This window comes from Alosa pseudoharengus, unplaced genomic scaffold (genome assembly GCF_046254945.1).
Source record: "Alosa pseudoharengus isolate Yale_2024_CS ecotype anadromous, Long Island Sound unplaced genomic scaffold, YU_APseudo_1.1 YU_APseudo_1.1_scf_10, whole genome shotgun sequence".
Lineage (NCBI taxonomy): Eukaryota > Metazoa > Chordata > Actinopteri > Clupeiformes > Clupeidae > Alosa > Alosa pseudoharengus.
In genome coordinates, this window is record NW_027468565.1 from 5,111,081 (window position 1) to 5,130,471 (window position 19,391).

A 19,391-nucleotide genomic window follows, 5' to 3' on the forward strand; every position below is an offset into this window, starting at 1 on the left:
AGTGGCTGGTAGACTTTGGAATCCATCAGCCACAATGGGTGGAAAAAAATATTTTAGGCTATTTCCATCCCTGATACATATGTACACTCATTCATAAGTCTCAATCTGTCCATTTCTTTCCACAAAACTCGCCAGAAGTCATCATTTAAGGGGTTATTTTTCAATTTGTTCTACTGAGCTACTACCTTTTTCAGGTGGGCAGGGGGGCCCTTTTCATGTCTGTGCCCAGGGGCCCAGTGGCTCATAATCCTTCCATGCCACGGGGTTAAAACACTGGTCTTGTTTTCAAGTGCAATCAATAATTTAATTGTACATTTTGAAGAAACTTTTCCATTCTATTAGGTTTTTAAAAAAAAAAAAAAAAACATAAATCAGGGATTATACTGTACATAGCAAAAAAGTCAGGAGACAGACATTTTTAAAATTAGGTTTAGGGAAAAATTTAACGCACACGCACTATGACTTCACAAAATCTCACTCCAGCCAAACACCCAAAGTTGGCAACCCTGCAAGTTACAGTTTTCATAGATGCTTACTACAGTCACAAAATGACTACATCAGAAACCACATCACACCAGCTGCAAGCATCCTACCAAACTTCTTTGAAAGTTTGTTTAGTTTTAGAGTAAATTTGATTTTATTATGTCTGTTATACAGGCTTATTACATTGCTCTTCAGAGTGCTGTAGAAAAAACCCATTTACATGAATGGGCCTTTCGGTCGTTTGCGTGCGGAGAGACCTGTAGAGCCTCCTGGAATGGAATGGGGTGAACAGTCTGTGGTTGGGGTGATAACAGTCTTTGACGATGCTGTGCGCCTTAAGCAAGCATTGCTTGCCCTAGATAGGCTCGATGATGGGAAGTGATACAAGGGGCAGTTTTCACCACCCTCTGCAGTGCTTTCTGGTCAGAGGCAGTTGCTATACCGGATGCTCTTGATGGTGCATCGGTAGAAGTTCACCAGGATCACCATGTGGACCTTCTTTAGTCTCCTCAGGAAGAGACTCTGTTGATGACAGCCACAAAACAGGCACAACCAACATACAGTAACTCCCAGCCAAACCGAGTAAATGCAATTCCCAGACCTCAAGCAAGCAATAGATAGCTTTATATACTGACCTGGAACAGCTTTTTTAGACTAGGCACAAGACCTAATGACAAGTCGCTCAGTAAAATAATGCTGATACTTTGCCACCTGCCCACGTTAAACTTTTAGCCTAGCCTACAGCCGTGAACAGGCGCCTTCAGGAATAAAGTTTATGGTACACAGCCATATCTACCAGTATGTATAGGCCATATAGGTTCGTACATGCATAAAAGTTACCTTAGTTCGTTGTGTCTGTGACTTTAAACAGTGTATGTGCTTCAGTAAAGCTTTGTGCTTCATTCAGCATTATATATATTATATTATATAACGTTTTGACCAGCATAATACCCTACACAAGCACTTCAAACAAACAAGCGTCTCACGCATAGCCTTGGCAAAACTGTATCACACCGGTGTTACGTTGGTAAATCATCCATTGCAAATCCATCTGGCTCAAATCCATATGCTCCGCATATCCATCTGGGAACTTTCCGTTGAAGAACTTTTGGGAAAGGGCGGATATACTGGTTAGCTGATTGGATAAACCATCTGTCTATCACCACCTTTGTTGGTTATCGACGGGCCAAATCAAACAATTAGATCAGTGGTTCCCAAACTTTTAACAGGCATGTACCCCCTGAGACATTATGATTTTCCGGAGTACCCCCAACACCACCAATTGTTAACAAGTTTTTTTAAAATTGTTTTATTAATATTTATTTTTATCAATTTTGTCGAGAATAGTGAATAGGATCATAAACATATGATACAAATCTCATCAATAGTCAACATATGATAGGCCTACAAATGTGCTGAATATAATGATTTTAAATAGATCTGCACCTAATCTCACACACAATCGTCTTGTTGAATGCAGTGATCTTATCTGCTAGGTGCTTGTCTTTGCCTTGTAACTGGAGATTTAACTCATTGAGCTTTCCAAATATATCGCTAAAATAAGCCAGCTTCGTCAAGAAATGTTCATTAGTGAACGTGCTTGCAGATTCAAACATGCGCTCTTCCTCCAAGAGGCGACTCGGAGCTCAAACACGCGACAGCACTTTACCTCGGGAAAACCTTGCCTCGCTGTGAAACAGTAGCCTACAGCCTTTTGGTCAGTTCCCATCTCCTCTCAAAGTGCGGAGAATAGACACGCTTTTAAGGGCTGGGTCACCACTCTCACAACCTCGTTCAAAATCTCATTCAGGTCGGGACTAACTAAGCTGCCTTGACACAAGCGCTTCCCTATCATAACACAGTGCGTCCATTGCGCATCGGGTGCTACCTGGGCCAAGGCTACAGATAAAAAAATAAATAAATAAAACTCCTGTTTTTCACGTCAGTTCGCGCCCCACCTGGCATGTCTCCGCGGCCCACAGTTTGAGAAACGCTGTTAATCCAGAGAAAACTAGATGTACCGCAAAGCGGTACAAAATATGACCGCCGCCCAGTCCAGCACATTTTTTCCACAAAAATAAATCACGCTGAAAGGCCTATATCAGGGGTCGGCAATTACGTTTGGACCCGGGCCAATTTTTTTTCAGACAATGGCATCGCGGGCCATAGCTTTTGTAATGGGGGGGGGGGGGGGGGGGGGTTATAGGCCTACTATTTAAATTATGAATTATTATATTATATTAAAATAAACATCATCTAACTTTTAAAATGCATTTAATTTAATTCCATTAAAAACGTTTATTTGCTTATGTGCGCTGTTTTTATGCCGCCTGCTGCATCTCCTGTCGTCTCTCATGAAACAGGCGACTTGCCTAGCAACTTGCCGTAACTAATGTGTACAAATATTATTCTTTTGGATGACGTGTAAATGATTAGCTGAACATTGCTATATGCTAGTTATCGATGCAAAATGTCGTTGTCAAAAGCCTTGAAAAGAAAAATTGATTCAGAATGCAGGACCTACAAAGAAGAATGGAAGCAGAGGTATGTGTTGAGCCTGCCTGCATTTATTAATGCCAAGCCTATTAATTTAACGAAACATAGGCTATTTTTGACCTTGCCCACTGGAAGAGGGAGACAGGACACTTTTTTACGCGCACTCGCGTGCCAATACCGTTCCGACCTGTGCGTCATGGATAACTGCAAGGATGTTCCACCTGTTGTTTTGTCACTTTAGTAGGACTATCATCTATACCTCAATAAATGTTTTGAAATTGATGGGATTGCTGTAGGCCTTTTTTTCTTTTTAAAAACATGGGGTTAAAAAAAAAATCATTTTTTTTATTTTTTTTATTTAAACAGCAAATTAACGTCATCTCGCGGGCCAGATAGAATAGATGGCGGGCCAAAATTGGCCCGCGGGCCACTATTTGCCGACCCCTGGCCTATATGATTCTAACTGTCTCACTAAATTGCATTATCCACACTCAATTCTCACTGATATCTGCTAAACAAGTACCAAAACATGATTAGTTCATAGATTTCACATGTAAAATTAATTTTATACAACCCCACCTCCATCTTGCCTGTTCATAATTCTGAGAAATTCTTGAATTGCGTGCATGTACATGTTTATGTTATGCGTGTGTGTGTGTGTGTGTGTGTGTGTGCGTGCTTGTGTGTGTGCCTGTGTATGTGCCTGTGCATGCAAGCGTACATATGTCTACTGTGTGAGTATGTGTCATACGTATGATTACTGTGAATGTATGTGTGTGTGTGTGTGTGTGTATCTGTTTGTGCACATGTGTGCACATGAAATGGGTTAACATGACCCCTGGAGGCAAACATACGGAAAAAAATGGTCATCCTAGGCCCTACAGTTCTCAAGATATTCACAGAGAATTGTGTCTGCCCTACCCTTCTTTCGGGGGGTCCAGTCCAGCGGGGGGGCTACAGATCAAAACGAAAAATTACGGTTCCATGCTATCCATGTGGGGGTACATGCCCACCAAGTTTTGTGTACCCCGGTCTTTCAGTGTCCCGGGAATCCTTGTTGGTGTACGTCACTAAATGTACACATAAATTATTTTATTGTAAGGCCCCCCATGAACGAAAGTACACAAAACGTGGCATGCATTCGGAGGGTGTCATAATGATCCTACACTTTTAATTTCGTGCAGGTTTGACCTTGTCAGCCAGAGATATTGTGATGAAAACACCTAATTTTTTGCTTTTTCATTTTTAACTAGGTGGCGCTATACATAAAATAAGTGGTAATGGGATGGGTTGACATGCCCCCTTAAGACCAACATACATAAAAAAGGTGGACCTCCTAGGCCCTACGGTTATCGAGATATTCACAGAAAACTGTCTCCGGCCACCTACAGGCCAGTTGGTGTATAGTAACATAAATTAATTTATTGTGTGGCCCCCCATGAACGGAATTCCACGAAACTTGGCGTGCATACAGAGGGTGTCATAATGATCCTACACTTCCAATTTTGTACAGGTTTGACTTTGTTAGGTCACAGATACCTTCAATTACAACACCTCATTTTTACTTTTTTGTGTTTAACTAGGTGGCGCTATACTTGAAATGAGTGGTTATGGAATGGGTTGACATGGCCCCTTGAGATCAACATACAAAAAAAATGGTCCTCCTAAACCCTACGGTTTTCGAGATATTCACAGAAAACTGTCTCTGCCCTACCCTCCTTTCGGGGGGTCCAGTCCAGCGGGGGGGCTACAGATCAAAAACGAAAAACGATGGTTCCATGCTATCCATGTGGGGTTACATGCCCACCAAGTTTCGTGTACCCCGGTCTTTCAGTGTCCCGGGAATCATTGACAGAAATTTGGGCATGCGAAAAAGAAAAAAAAAAAAAAAGAAAAAAATCTGACTAAACCTATATGACCGCCGCTTCGCTGCGCGGCGGTCATAATAAGATTTTAATGTGCAGTGCACATGCGGAAGTTAAGTTACCAACGTGGGATAGAGAAAACGTTTGAAAAGGCATAGGCTAAGTTATGACTTAGATATTTTTTCGCGTACCCCCTGAAATCAGTCCACGTACCCCTGGGGGTACGCGTACCCCAGTTTGACAACCGTGGAATTAGATGAACAAATTTTCTAAAAAATTTCTAATGCCTTCGTTTAACATACAATTAAGTTAGGTAACATAACTAACGTTAAGATGTTTTAACTTACCATTTGTATGTGACATGAACCTAATCAACGACAATTCCCATCAAGTTTTCACGGTAGGCCCTACACTTCTGAAGAAAGTATATTCCTCCATTATGAACTGGAATCAGCCGTGGAGGATGTCTGTGTCGTTCATTCCTCCCAGCTGCATGGCTGAGACTCATAGCTTCACAGCTTACCCAGGAATACTTTCTAATTTGAATAAAACTTGCGCGATAGCTATGCTCATCTCATCTGTGGATGCCATCATGTTGTTTGTTGCGTCACACCTCAACCCGCCTCAAAGCAAACGCTGATTGGACGTTCGTTTGGTGAACTGCTTCAAATTCTCTTTAACAGAAAGTTGGCAGACTGATCTGCGAGTGAAAACCTGAAGCTCACGAGATCAGGATGGTCTCACTCATGGACTTTGAGGACCCTGAATGCTGTTGACATTGATATGCATTTTCTGATCTTATGATCTCTTGAAATTGCATTGTGATTAGAGAACATGAGACACATTCATTACTCATGAAGAACTTAATTTCATATGATAAACTTCCCTTTTGTGAAATGTTTTGAACTTCTCCATTTCTACTTTGAGTGCTGGCACACACAAGAACTATACACTATATGATGTTGTTTATATGTGCTCAATCTAAATTCAAGTTCAAAAAAGGGAATGAACTTGTAATAGCCTCTGATGAAATTTCCTGATGAAATTGAAGTTCTTAAAACAATATGGTTATGTGAGACTGGCAGTTCACTGGACACAGAGCAGGAGACAGGATATAAGGGTTGCCAAAAAGAGAGAGAAAGTGAAACTAGCAGTTCACAGTATCAACTAGTAGAAAAACGCTGCAACGCAACGCAGTCGCAACTGGACACAGAACAGGAGACAGGATATAAAGGTTGGTCATACACAAAAAAAATAGAGCTGTCAAACGATAAAAGTTTGCTGAGAGTAACCGTGATTAATTTCATCTTGATAATGAAGCTTTTAATAATGAACATTGACATGTAATATGGAATTAATGTGAAATCATCAAGAATTTAAATATTTTTGTTTGATTATAGCTGTTTTAAACTTAAACAGTCCACACAGACCAATCTAACAGATTTCTAATAAAACCATGATTGTTAGCTTGAAAGACATTTCTTATTATGCCTGATAAAGTAGATAGAGAAACAAACAGCGCTCACATTGAAGAAAGAGAAAGAAATTAAATTAAATGAAAGATTGGTTTTGAAAATGCCTTTTGTCGCCTCTTCTCCTCTTGCTAACATAATGTCTAAGGTTTACTTTTATATTGTTTGTTATATTTCTGTATACCACCCTTAAAGGCCAAATTATAGATGAAATGTTGTAAACATTTTAATTTGGGGTCCAAATGCAGAAATGTCCAGCCATCTTAAAAACTATATTATATAATTCAGCCAGCAAATGAGCAGATTGTGGACACATTATGACTCACTTTTTCCCCCCCGTCAGCTTTGATTGTGCAGGAAAACACCAAATTCAACTACCTAGAGTCTCATGGAGCTCAATACATATAGGCCTAACCTCAACCTATCAGGTGCCATGGAACTAAACACCACTACCTTTAACGGGAGTACCTGGGGTGCCAAGGAGGTCATCCCTGTGGTGGTCCTGGGCCTGTGTGCCGTGGTTGGTCTGCCCAGCAACATTGCAGTGATCATCGCCATCGTCCGCAACATCATAGGACAGAACATGAGCTTCACCTTGAAGCTCATTCTTGGCCTTTCCGTGTGTGACACACTGTCCCTGTTGACGATTCCCGTTTGGATCTATGCACTGCTCAAGGGCTGGTCTCTTGGTGACTGGTGGTGTAAGCTTTTCAGCTATCTAGTTTACTGGAGCCTGTATGCCAGTGTGCTCATCGTTACCTCCATGAGCGTGCACCATCACAACATAATGAAAGCAAAAAGGCCCAACCGGCAGCTGATGGAGCGGCTACAGAGACGCCGTAAGCATGTTTGGCTCGTTGCCCTCTGGGTCGTAGCAGGCCTTCTTGCCTTGCCTATCATCCCAACACGTGGTGTCGTTGCTAAAATTGGTGGTCTGAGATGTCAAAAGGTAGATGGAAAGTGGCAGAAAGTGTCTGTCCTTCTGTACGAAGTTCTGTTTGGCTTCGCCATCCCGTTCTCTGTCCTGGTAACTTCCTATCTGTGCCTATACAAGAAAGTGCCCAAGGCCAACCTCTTAAGTAAACAGAGGATGACCAGACTTGTAGTTAGCATTGTGGTGGTCTTTTTTTTATTTTGGATGCCAACACATATTATCAACATTGTGGATATTGTCGCCATATTGACTAAAAACTCTAACCATGATAAGTACAAGCAGGCAAAACATGTACGGAGAATGGCAGGGGATTTTGCCAAGACTCTTTCTTACATGAACTGTTGTTTGGACCCATTCCTCTATGCCTTTGCCTCAAGGTCCTTCTTAGCACGGTCGAGACGCAGTACTAAAAGAGAACGTGTGCAGTTTTCCTCGCAACAGGCCACACAGGACAAAACCTTTAAAGCAGAGGCCACCATGGAAACACAGACCTAACTACTTTTTCATGTTGGATATGGGATATTTTCATGTACTCACATACTCTGCAAAAACTGTATGTCTTACTAGTGTTATTAATCTTATATTAAAGTAAAAAGTTTTCTAGTTATTGTTTTTATTATAAAGACACTTCCCTAGCGCTTACTCGTATAATCATTTGACTTAATTTAATAACAGTTTCATCATCAAAACAAGCAAATTTGGCTGCCAGCGCATTAAGGAAATTTGTCTTGACACCTTAAAATAAATCAAATTTTTATTAAAGAGGGAGAACTGGGTAGGTGTTTTCGTACTAAAAACAATACCAACGTTTGTTTGTTTAATTCTGATGTTAATATATGATTAATAACGCTTGGCTAGATTTTATTGCAGTGTATCAGGAAATCCCTGACCGTTTTCAGCAATAAATCAAAGTTAATCAAAGCACAGAATAATATTATAGATCAAAGTAAACTTTGAAGCTCTTTCTCTGTGCAATAGCATTTGTTTAGAGATAATGTGTGAACATGGCCTGTTGCTGAACATTGTTGCTGTCACGCTTCTCAGGAATATATATATATATATATTTATATATATGTTTTTTTTCCTCTTCATGACACATTTTTTGACTGGTGCGACTTATACTCTGGTGCGACTTATAGTCCAGAAAATACGGTACTTTTTTTCTCAACTTCATGCCCAGAATTTGATTCAGACTTTGATTTCAAGGCATTCTTGCAGAGCCCGTAGGGAGTCCCTGGATTTAAGTGGGAGATACAGCTGTGAATCATTCGCATAGAAGTGGATTGTAACATGGATATGACTTACGGGGGTGCATACTTTGAGCTGTATTGCAGGCAGATCTGTGTGAACTAAAATTACCAACTGAAAACAGGATGTCAAAAACCCACCAGGCCAGACATCTATATTCTAACCTGAGGTCTAGACGACAGACTATCTAATGATGGCATGTCTATTTGTTAATCTAATTAAAGTCTACATATGAAATATTGAATGGACTTTTTCTGTGAAATTGTACTCTTTTATGTCAGTATCTTATCAAATTGTGTAGGCTAATACCTAACTTATTGTCAGTATTACTTTAAAGTATATTGATGTGTAAATAATCTGTGTAGTCCACTCTGTCATTACTCCTACTCCCTGTTTGTAGTTTACAGCTTCTTTGGGGTCTCATTAAGATTATTATATTCTAATTGCATTTAATTTACACTGTGTGGCTGTAGTACTGCTGAATGTTGATGTTAATATAGATCTAATATGGTTCCATGTTGGTGGAATGAATTGCCCAGTGCTCTCCGTTCCTGTGGTAGTTTTGGGTCGTTTAAGAGGGGTCTAAATACATTCCTATTCAACATATACTTAGTTGTTTAAGCGCTTATGTGTTATGGTTTGTATAATTATTATTGTATAATTTATATTATTGATTGAATGGACATTATTGTTTATTATTGCCTTTCCCCTTTTCTTTTCCATTGCTTTTTATTAGGCTATTGATTGAATTGATATTATTGTGTACTATAACTATTCTCCTTACTATATTTGACCTACATTCTAATCTGTTCCCTGTTCAATTTTAAATATTATTATGTTGTTTTGTATTTATGTGTCGCTTGACAAAGGCGTCTGCTAAATCCATAACCATAACCATAATATGGCCATGTGATATTTGATTCCATTCCAGATTCCATTTTGTTTTTTAAAATTTCCTCTAAAAATGAAAATTCTGTGAAGCTCCCTTCTACCTCATGCTTGCCATAAGCCTGGTCTACTTCCTCCTATAAGTTCTGTTATTGATGTTCATTTCACCAGCTGACAGGAAGTGAAAAATCAATAGACATGGAAATAGCAGGCCATGTTGAATTCCTCTTGCGTAACATCAGTCATCAGTCTCTTAAGGCACACATGAACAGTCATCTGCTTTACTGCATGATGCTCAGCGCGAGACAATGACTATGCTCACAGCCTAAAGGCCCGTACACACCAGATACGATACGAAATAACAGTACGAAAATGCGAAAAATTCGTGTGCGAAATTTCCGCACTCAAAGTGTACACACCAAGTCCGATGCAATTATTTTAATATTTCGCATTCTATTTCGCACTCACGTCATGCAGGTTCACACAGCGACTTTCAGTAAGCAGGGAGAACTCATAAAATCATCAAGATTTGAAACAGATTATAGCCTTGATCATTCATGGAACCGTGTAGGCCTAATTGGCTTGAGAGGTGCTGGGGGAATTAAAGCTTACGGCCATCCTTCCCATCCCTTGTCTATTCTACTTGTGCTATTGTGATAATTGTGCAGTCCAACATAAGTTGGTTGGGCTCATTAGTGCACCCATACACCCACCCCACTACACAACACACACGCAATTCTAACTCTAGGCGGGAAGAGACATGATTAACGTTGGCAGTAGTTTAAGGAGGATACGCTTTTATATAATTAAGCATTCTTCCTTGAGAAAAACTCCAAGTCCGGGTAAATAGACGGACACAGAGAGGTCAGCAGGGAATGACGAGCTGATTTTGTGCTGAGCTCAACGTTGCGCTCTGCCCCACATTGAGCCCATCCCCGATCTGCAAGCTGCAGCCAGGGGTGCCCGCATATTGGACTCGAGGTATGCCATTTGGGCGGACTGGTGTAGCTTAACAAGCTGTAGGGTAGGCAAGCATGGGCGGATTATGAACTTTCGGGCCCCTGGGCCCAGATGTATTAATGGCCCCCCACTTATTGTCGTATGTGTGGGAGGGGGGGCTTGGGGGTCCTCCCCCAGAAAAAAATTAATTTGTTTGATGTGATTTCCTGTATTCTGGTACATTTTGGGGATCGCCAATACTAAATTCAATCAGATTTATAGCCTACATCCTGACTTGTTGATATTGAGGCAATGATTCCATTCAAAAGCTTGGGCTTCAGGGCCCCCTGACCCCTTGGGCCCCTGGGCCTGGGCCCGGTAGGCCCGTGCAGTAATCCATCCCTGTAGGCAAGGCCTCGTTTAAAATGTTACATGCCAAAATGCTATACGCCAACACGCTATAAAACGGCCATAGCCTATATCATGTAGGCCTACATCTCACGAAACCATTTCACACGCAGGCTACATCAAAATGTATCTGCTAAGAAGCGGAGGCACAGAGACAGCCTGTAGAAATGAGCGTGGGATAAAATCGCACTGCTGCAACAAGTGGTAAAAATTGATCAGCTTGTATGACGATGATCCAACAAACAGCAAAAGCTAATAATGATAGCCTATCAGTCATTAGCTTACCTTTATAAGATCCACAGAAAGTTTTTCAGAGTTCCACATTGGGCTACTTCAGTTATGAAGCATAAAGCAAAGTTAACGCACCAGGAAATGTGAGGCAAAATTACGATAGTGGTAACCCTGGACATAATGCTGTTGTCAGCAGCATAGCCTATCATGACCTATTCTTAAAACTTCAATTTCCATGAATGCATGTTGTATTTTTTCATTGCAAATATGTGCAGGGAGAAGCCCTCTGTCTTTAGTGAGATTTAATTCTTTTTGGTTGAGTGTAAAATGGGACGGTGGTAAGAAGTGGGCAAAGCTGTCTGTAAGGAGTTTGCACTACGTAAGAAGTTCGTCAGGAGTAGGCCTACTCTTGAACACTTGAGAGAGTCTACTGTAACGTAAACTCTCTGTAACTTTGGCATATAGGCCTATTAAGGAGACTAGTCATCGTGAGCACTGAGCAGTAGTATCACCCAATCTATCAGCTTTTTTTCTGCTCGTCGTTCTATTGTGACATCAATGGAACCCTGCAAAATCATTATTTGATTGGTCAACAGCTGTTTTTCGCATGCGAAATTTCGCATGAAATGAGACCTTTGCGAAAATGTTTTTAATCGCAACGAATTTCGTCCTCGGTGTGTACAGACTAATACGAATGCATGTGTGTAATAGGCTGCGTAATTTCGTGCGAATATTTCGTCCGAAAAATCGGACTCGGTGTGTACGGGCTTAGACAGCTGATTTTTTATCTGTGTGGATTAGGGTTGGGCACCGAAACACGGTTCTAATATGGCACCGGTGCCGACGCAAACGGTAGTAACTGCATCGAATAACAACGTGGATTTCGGTGCCTCATTTCGGTGCCATTTTTTAAATTAATTTTTTTAATTAATTTTTTTAATTAATTTTTTTATACGAGGCATCACTGAATGTCATGCGCCATCTCTAATGTCTTGCTCTGATAGCAACACATCCAGACACAGTTATCGATAGATAACATAAACACTGGATGTATAAACCAGAGGGGTGCACCACATAGGCCAGTGGACAGCTGTGTTTGACAGCTTGCGTGAGCCCAAGTAGCTTACTTTAAAGCGACATCGTGCACTCACTCATGAGCTCCTGTCAAAATCTAGCAGTGGACCTAACTACACACAAGCAAAAGGCTATGAAACAACATCAACAGTAGCCTATGTTACACAATATCCTTGCTAATGCGCTAACTGGCATTTATCTGAAATGTTATCAGCAAAGTTGTAAGGTGAAAACTTTATTTCACGGTGTGTTCTAAACAACATAATGGCATGATATTAGCCTAATCTTTCATGTGCATGAGGCCCATATAGCATCACAATGAATATGAAGATCATGTTAAAAGTTCGCTGGCAAAAACATAAATATGTAGGTTACATACCTGATGTCACTGAGCTGTCAAAGAGGCTACGAAACCATCTCCGTAGTTATCGCTAATTAAACTCAGCTGACTGGTGTTAGCGCATAGCCATAGTTGCTGTTAAAATGCCTGGCTAGCGCTGGGAATCTAAACACTTCAACACCGACATATAGCCTAACATGTTCAAAACTATTGCGTGTTATGGATTAAGACATGACATTTCTTGAAGTATTTGGGAACACACTGAATTAACTGCTAGTCCCTGTTCCCTGTTAGATTAGCTTGCAAATGCCGTTGTCCATGACCTGGCAGTTTTATGGCAAGCGGTTTTAACATACCTTATGGCAAAACGCCTACACTGGGTAAACTTGAAAGCAGAGCTTACCATTGTGTGTGCATGCATGGCAAGCTGTTTTAACATTTAAATGTATTATTCGTAGGAGCAATGAGATATTGATAGTAAATTGAATATAACAGTTCAATTTCATGTTCAAATTTGTCTTATCAATAAAAAAAAGCAATTCATGCTTTAGACCATTTTAATTTAAAACATTTTAATAACAAACAAAGTACCGGTTCAGGCACCGTTTCGGCACCGGCACCGTTTTAAAAGTATCGATTTAGCACCGGTATCGGATAAAACCCAAACGATACCCAACCCTAGTGTGGATATATAAAAATATTTGAATGAACATACAATAAATTACATCTTTTTTTCTTTATCTTTATTTAGTTGGCTGACATTTTATGTGAATTAATTGCCGGCCCAGACTCCCATGGAGCAACTTGGGGTTAAGTGCAAATGATACTTGAAAAGAGAGTGAATGAGTCAACACAGCCAACAATGAATAATTGGGTAACACTTTACTTGACAGTATTGACATAAGAGTGACATGACACTGTCATGAACACATGACACTGTCATGGCACATGAACCCTAACCCTGATCCTAACCTCTAACCCTAATCCTATCCTAACTTAGGACAAAAACCAAATGTCACCTAATAACAGAAGCGTTATGTCATAAACGTTTATGACACGTGTCATGTCACTCTTATGTCAATACTGTCAAGTAAAATGTAACCAATAATTGATACATCAGAGAGAAACCCCATCCTTCATAAGCACTCAACTAAACCCTCAATTGAGCAAACCATAATATTATATTATTATCAATATGGGCTAACACAATGGGCTAATTAAATTGATTTGCACCTGTATCAACTGCCAGCTGCTCAACTAGGCCTCATCCAGAGCCATAGAAAAAGATTTAGATTTTATCAGAGAGGTAGATAAAACTTTTCTATTGCTCTGGATTTTATCTATACCGCTCTGCATACTTTGACCTGTATTGTAGGCAGAATCGTGTGAACTAAAAATACCAACTGAAAACAGGATGTCAAAAACCCACCAGGCCAGACATCTATAATCTAACCCGAGGTCTAGACGACAGACTATCCAATGATGGCATGTCTATTTGTTAATCTAATTAGAGTCTACATATAAAATATCGAATGGACTGTGGTAAGAACTTTCAGACACTGTAAAGCCAAAACAAGCCCCGAACCTGATAATATCTGTGGCCGAGTGCTGTCCTGCTGTGCAGAGCAACTAGGCCCAAAACACATTTTTAATATGTCATTGAAGCTTCAAATGGTTCCTGATCTATGGAAGCAGTCTACGATAGTTCCCATAGCCAAAAACAGCCACCCAAAGTCTTTGAATGACTATAGGCCCATAGCCTTAACCTCATGAAGTCCTTTGAAAAACTAGTTAAAAAGGAAATTATTTTCAAGACTGATCGTCTCCTTGACCCCTTACAATTTGCATACCGATCCAATAGGGGGGTGCAGGATGCAATGATAACCTTGCTCAACTTCATTCTTAAACATCTTGAGGGCTCCAAGACTCATGCCAGGACACTGTTTGTGGACTTCTCATCAGCCTTCAACACCATACAGGCCCACCTACTGGTGCAGAAGTTACTTGATCGCTTTCAGCTGAACACCAGCATGTCTGGCTGGATCCTAGACTTCCTCACCAATAGATCTCAGAGAGTGCAAGTAAATGGCCACCAGTCTGGATTATCCTTTCCATCCACAGGCTCTCCCCAGGGCTGTCTTTCCCCTCTCCTCTACATCCTCTACACAGACGACTGTCGATCAGTAATGGACAGCCGTCATATTGTAAAGTTTGCAGATGAAACAGTCATTGTGAGTCTGTTGAAGGACAATGAGACAACTCGTGGCCCCATCATAGACTATTTTGTGAACTGGTGTCAGGAAGCCTTTCTGGAGCTAAATGTGACCAAGACTAAGGACATGTGTATTGATTTTAGACACAAAGACTGTAACCACACAAACAAAAACATCAATGGGCAGGACATTGACATAGTCCAGCAATACAAGTATCTGGGTTCCATTATTGACAACAAGATAACTTTTTCCCATAACAGACATGCTGTGTAAAAAAGGTCAGCAGCGTCTATACTGTCTTAGGAAGCTGGCAAGGTTTAATGTAGATAAATCCCTGATGACTCTTTTTGATAGATCTTTTATTGAGTCAATACTTACCTTCTCAGCCATCTGTTGGTATGCCCTGCTCAATGTGAAACAGAAAAATGCCATTTCTAAAGTCATTAAGGTGTGTAGTAGAGTCACTGGTGTCCAACAGAGAGGTATGTCAATGCTGTATGAGGAACAGGCAATTAAGAAGGCTGAATCCATCCTGTTAAATTATACCCACCCTCTGCACAGTGAATTTGAGATAATACCCTCTGGTTCCCGTTTTAAATATCCATTAGCCCGAACCGACAGATACAAACACTTCTTCATACCATCTGCTGTTCAGTTACTGAACTCTAGGACACGGAGATAACCATTTGCCCCATATACTTCTTGTTCTATTTATTATTTTTAATTCTGTGCTTCGACTTATTTTAATTCTGTGTTTTGACTTATCTTGTGGAATCGTGTGTGTGTGTGTGTGTGTGTGTGTGTGTGTGTGTGTGTGTGTGTGTTTATGTGTGTGTGTGTGTGTAACCTTGCATGCTACCTCTGCAAAATAATTGCCCTTCTGGGACAAATAAAGTGTTACTACTACTACTACTACTACTACTGGCCTCATCAAAGAGCCAGTTAAACTGATTGCACCTGTATCAACTGCTTTCTGCTCAACTAGGCCAACTCTCTCTGAGTCTCTCCATTCTACAAGGATATAAGGCACATTCCATCCAACTTTCTATCAATTCATCCTCTTCAAACCTTTCACTCATCCACCCATTAAACTATCTATCAACATCCATTAAACAATCTGCCTATCAACATCTATTCAACTTTCTGTCTATCAACATCCATTACACTACAGTCAACTTTTAAACTACTCTGTCTCAGGCTTTAAGCATACAATCTGTCTCTCTTAAGACTACAGATCCTGTTCAACTATTTCCTCTGCCCACAACTGTTTCAAAATAAATGTCCTCACTACAATAATTCACTATTAAATAATTTAACTAACTACTCAACTATTTAACTGTTGTCAGTTGTCATCTACTATGACTTCCGCCATCTGTTTCCTCTGACCACAACTGTTTCTAAATAAAAGTTTGTTTTGCATTTTATGTTAATATATGTTTTGCATTTTTATGCACTGGTAATTTCCTCGACATTACATTTTCTAGTTAACGTTGAAATGCACTTAATAGCTGTTGTCGCCCCAGTTGAATTTTTTTGTCTCATAATGGAGGAATGTTGCAAGCAAGCTACTAGGGATGTAACGATTACCGGTATAATGGTAAACCGCGATAAAAATGTTGACGATAACAATTACCCTTTATCCTCACAAAGGGGTCAAAGGTCCTCCTATTTCCTATATGCAACAATCCAATTCAAATTTGGTGTTCAAATTCTGATGTCTTGGCAAACCAATAAGGGATATGACATCAATCCACCTAACAAAGCGTTTTCGGGGTATTTTCTGTCCTCAGATGTCATTCAGCCCTCTTACTTTGCTTAATTTTCTTGTTAACCAAATATACCCATTAAGCTATGGTCACACCCCAATAACTGTACGCAACTGCCATATTCTTCAGCTGGCAAACTGCAATCAGCAAAATAAAGACCTGACTGACAGACTGAGGTTAGTAAAAGTTATGAAGAACAAATAGCTGATGGACAGGCTAACGTTTCTCTGACTGCAAACACTTGCTGTGTAGCTACAGATGGCCCTTCTCTACACTATTACTCTGACTGATCAGAGGTAGCCATGGAGCACAATCACATGATCTCCATATTCAAGTAGGCTATAGTACAAGCAATTATGAAAGAAGTATTTCTGCTTCAGTATCATTTAAAATTATTCAATAGGCTACATTAAACTATACAATGCTCGATTGATATCATTACCAAAACATTACTGAAGCCTATGTAAAGAACTAAATTACCTAGATTGTTGTACACCTTATTGCAATTTATTTATACCAGTTAGGACAACTGAAACAACAGAAAATAAACAGGGCAATGTGTTGCCTGATGGTGGAAATATTTTATTCCTTTAGGCTATAGGCCTACTACCTACCTACATATTGCTGGTAGGCCTACATTTTAGAACAGTACAGCTACAACAAATTTTCGTTAATATTCAGTAGGCCTAGTCTATCGTTATACAGTTTAACTGGCTTGTGCATGAATATGACTTGACGTTTTGTAGCCTATATTTCCGTCAGTCTACAGTTAGTGAGGTTGTTTAAGGCTCAGTCATTTCAAATTTGTGTTAAAGTTTGGTTTTCACTTCCAAGTTGAAGTTTAGGGTCTATAGAACAATTTGAGTCCGAGTGTCAAACACACAGATAAAAAATGGCCTCTGGGGGGGGCCATAAAATATATAAACTGCTACAACTTTCCATTAGATTATCCAATTTTAACATATGAGGTATGTATGGATTCAGAATTAAAAGGAGAAACTGGTGTGCTAAGCATTTGGTTACCAGATTAAAAACACACTTTATAATAAACACACTTTTAGCCCATGGACAGCAAAATTGTGCTTTTTTTTTAGATAAAGGGTGGAAATGCCCTCAAAGTTGCAATGAAACATAATTTTTAACTAAATTCTTTGATGCAACAGTTGCTTTTCTGGACCAGTGAGTGACATTTGGGTAATTTTCTGCGGCACACCTGATGATCTCTCATGGCCCCAGTGGTTGAAAAACACTGTCGTAGGCCTAATCCCTTGCATTGCCACAAACAAACATTAGGCCTATGATATCCCATGCATGATAGATAGATAGATAGATAGATAGATAGATAGATAGATAGATAGATAGATATAATTTATTGATCCAATTATTGATGACAGGTCTGACCCAAAACTTATTGCAACAGAATTTATTTTCACATTTTTAAATTTCAATTGGTGATTTAAACACCATAGTAAAAGTCCATGAAAATCCAGTTGGTGGAAATATGTTAAAATGAGGGTTGTTTTATGCATTATCTTTCAGCAAATACTGACAAAAATTGCATTAGAATGTTGTAGAATAAGCATTCTAGAATATCTGATTTTTAGAATATTGCATTGTTGAGGAACATTCTTTTCCTTTGAATCAATGGAAATGGTTGTTGACGGGGATTGACTGATAGACTGTCTGTCCAATCAGAGGGGCCTGTATGATGCCTCTTTACTTTGTACAATTTTGAGATGGGGTTAAATGGGGGTTTCTGGGCTATAGGGCCAGATAATAGCGGTATTAAACCGATGATGTATCATCTTGAGGGTCACCAAGTCCCCAAAAAATCTTCAAAAGTGACCTCACTGCTAATAGCTTATTTAGAGGGCATGCAGGTAAAAGCCTGTCCAGCCATTTAACTACTAATGTAAACGGCAGGAGTTACTGAATGGTACAGTGACTTTGTCTGGAAGTGTGGTCTATTGTCAGATGAAATGAAAATTGAGCTCTTTGGCTAGAAACTTTAGATGTGTTTGGTGTACATACAAGAATGGCTATACTGAAAAGAACCCCATGCCTAATGAGAATTATGGTGGAGGGGCTGTGCTATTGTGGGGCTGTTTTTATTCCCAAAGGCCTTGAGAACCTAATTAAGGTGCATGGTGTCATGAACACCAAGAAAAACCTGAACATTTTCAAAGGAAATCTGCCAATCTCTGCCAAGACACTAAAAGTTGGTCATGATTGGATCATTCATCAGGTCAATGAACCAAAGCAAATGTCCAGATCAAAACTAAATTGTTTGCTGAACACAAAATCATGCTCCAGACATTGCCATCTCAGTCCCCTGATCTAAACTCCATAGGAAAACAGTGGGGTGAGTCAAAGAGGAATGTGGACCTAGGAATCTGGACGATCTGGGGAGATTTTGTAAAGACAAACGGTCTTAAATCCCTTGCTTTGTATTCTCCAACTTTATGGGGTTTTATTGGCAAAGGGAGGCTTAAGAAGTTACAAGCAGGGGTGCCAATAATTGTGAGCAATGTGTTTTTGCAAATATTTATTTCTTTATGAGATTTTCCTTTTTCTCCAAATAAATTTGCTTCCCTTCAAGGTTGGATTTTCCCTCATTTCTTTCATTGTGAGATTACAATAAATTAAAGTTTTTAAATTAAAATTAAAGTTTTTAGTCAACTTTAACCGAGGTGCCAATAATTCTGGAGGGTACTGTATATAATTGCTATAATTATTGCTATAATTTTAAACTATATTTTCTGATTCAAAGCTGAACAACTGAACAACAGCTGAACTACAGCTATAAAACGGACTAAAAGCTAGATTCATGTCAATTCAGGTTGGTTTTTACAAAGTTAAATTGTGTTTTGTTTTATAAATCATGATATTGAATTATGCAGTGCAAGATGCCTCAAAGACAGTAGACAAATGCAGAAAGAAAGCCACAAAAGGCAGTGGATCTCTCTCTCTCTCACACACACCACACATACAAACAAATAGATAAAGATTTCACCTGGTGGGGTAAATTATATAT

At 39.7% G+C, this 19,391-nt stretch overlaps 1 protein-coding gene across 1 annotated transcript; it reads left to right on the forward strand.

Moving 5' to 3' along the window:
- The first annotated feature begins 6,004 nt into the window (after window positions 1-6,004).
- Window positions 6,005-8,746, forward strand: LOC143139175 (leukotriene B4 receptor 1-like). Its single transcript, XM_076299784.1, has 2 exons — window positions 6,005-6,078; window positions 6,660-8,746. Exon 2 carries the CDS (start codon window positions 6,705-6,707, stop codon window positions 7,743-7,745), a length of 1,041 nt encoding a protein of 346 aa, XP_076155899.1. The 5' UTR covers window positions 6,005-6,078; window positions 6,660-6,704; the 3' UTR covers window positions 7,746-8,746.
- Window positions 8,747-19,391: the final 10,645 nt, after the last annotated feature.

Coding starts and splice junctions, on each gene's coding strand:
- LOC143139175 (XM_076299784.1), top strand. CDS start 6,705: ATGGAGCTCAATACATATAGGCCTAACCTCAACCTATCAGGTGCCATG.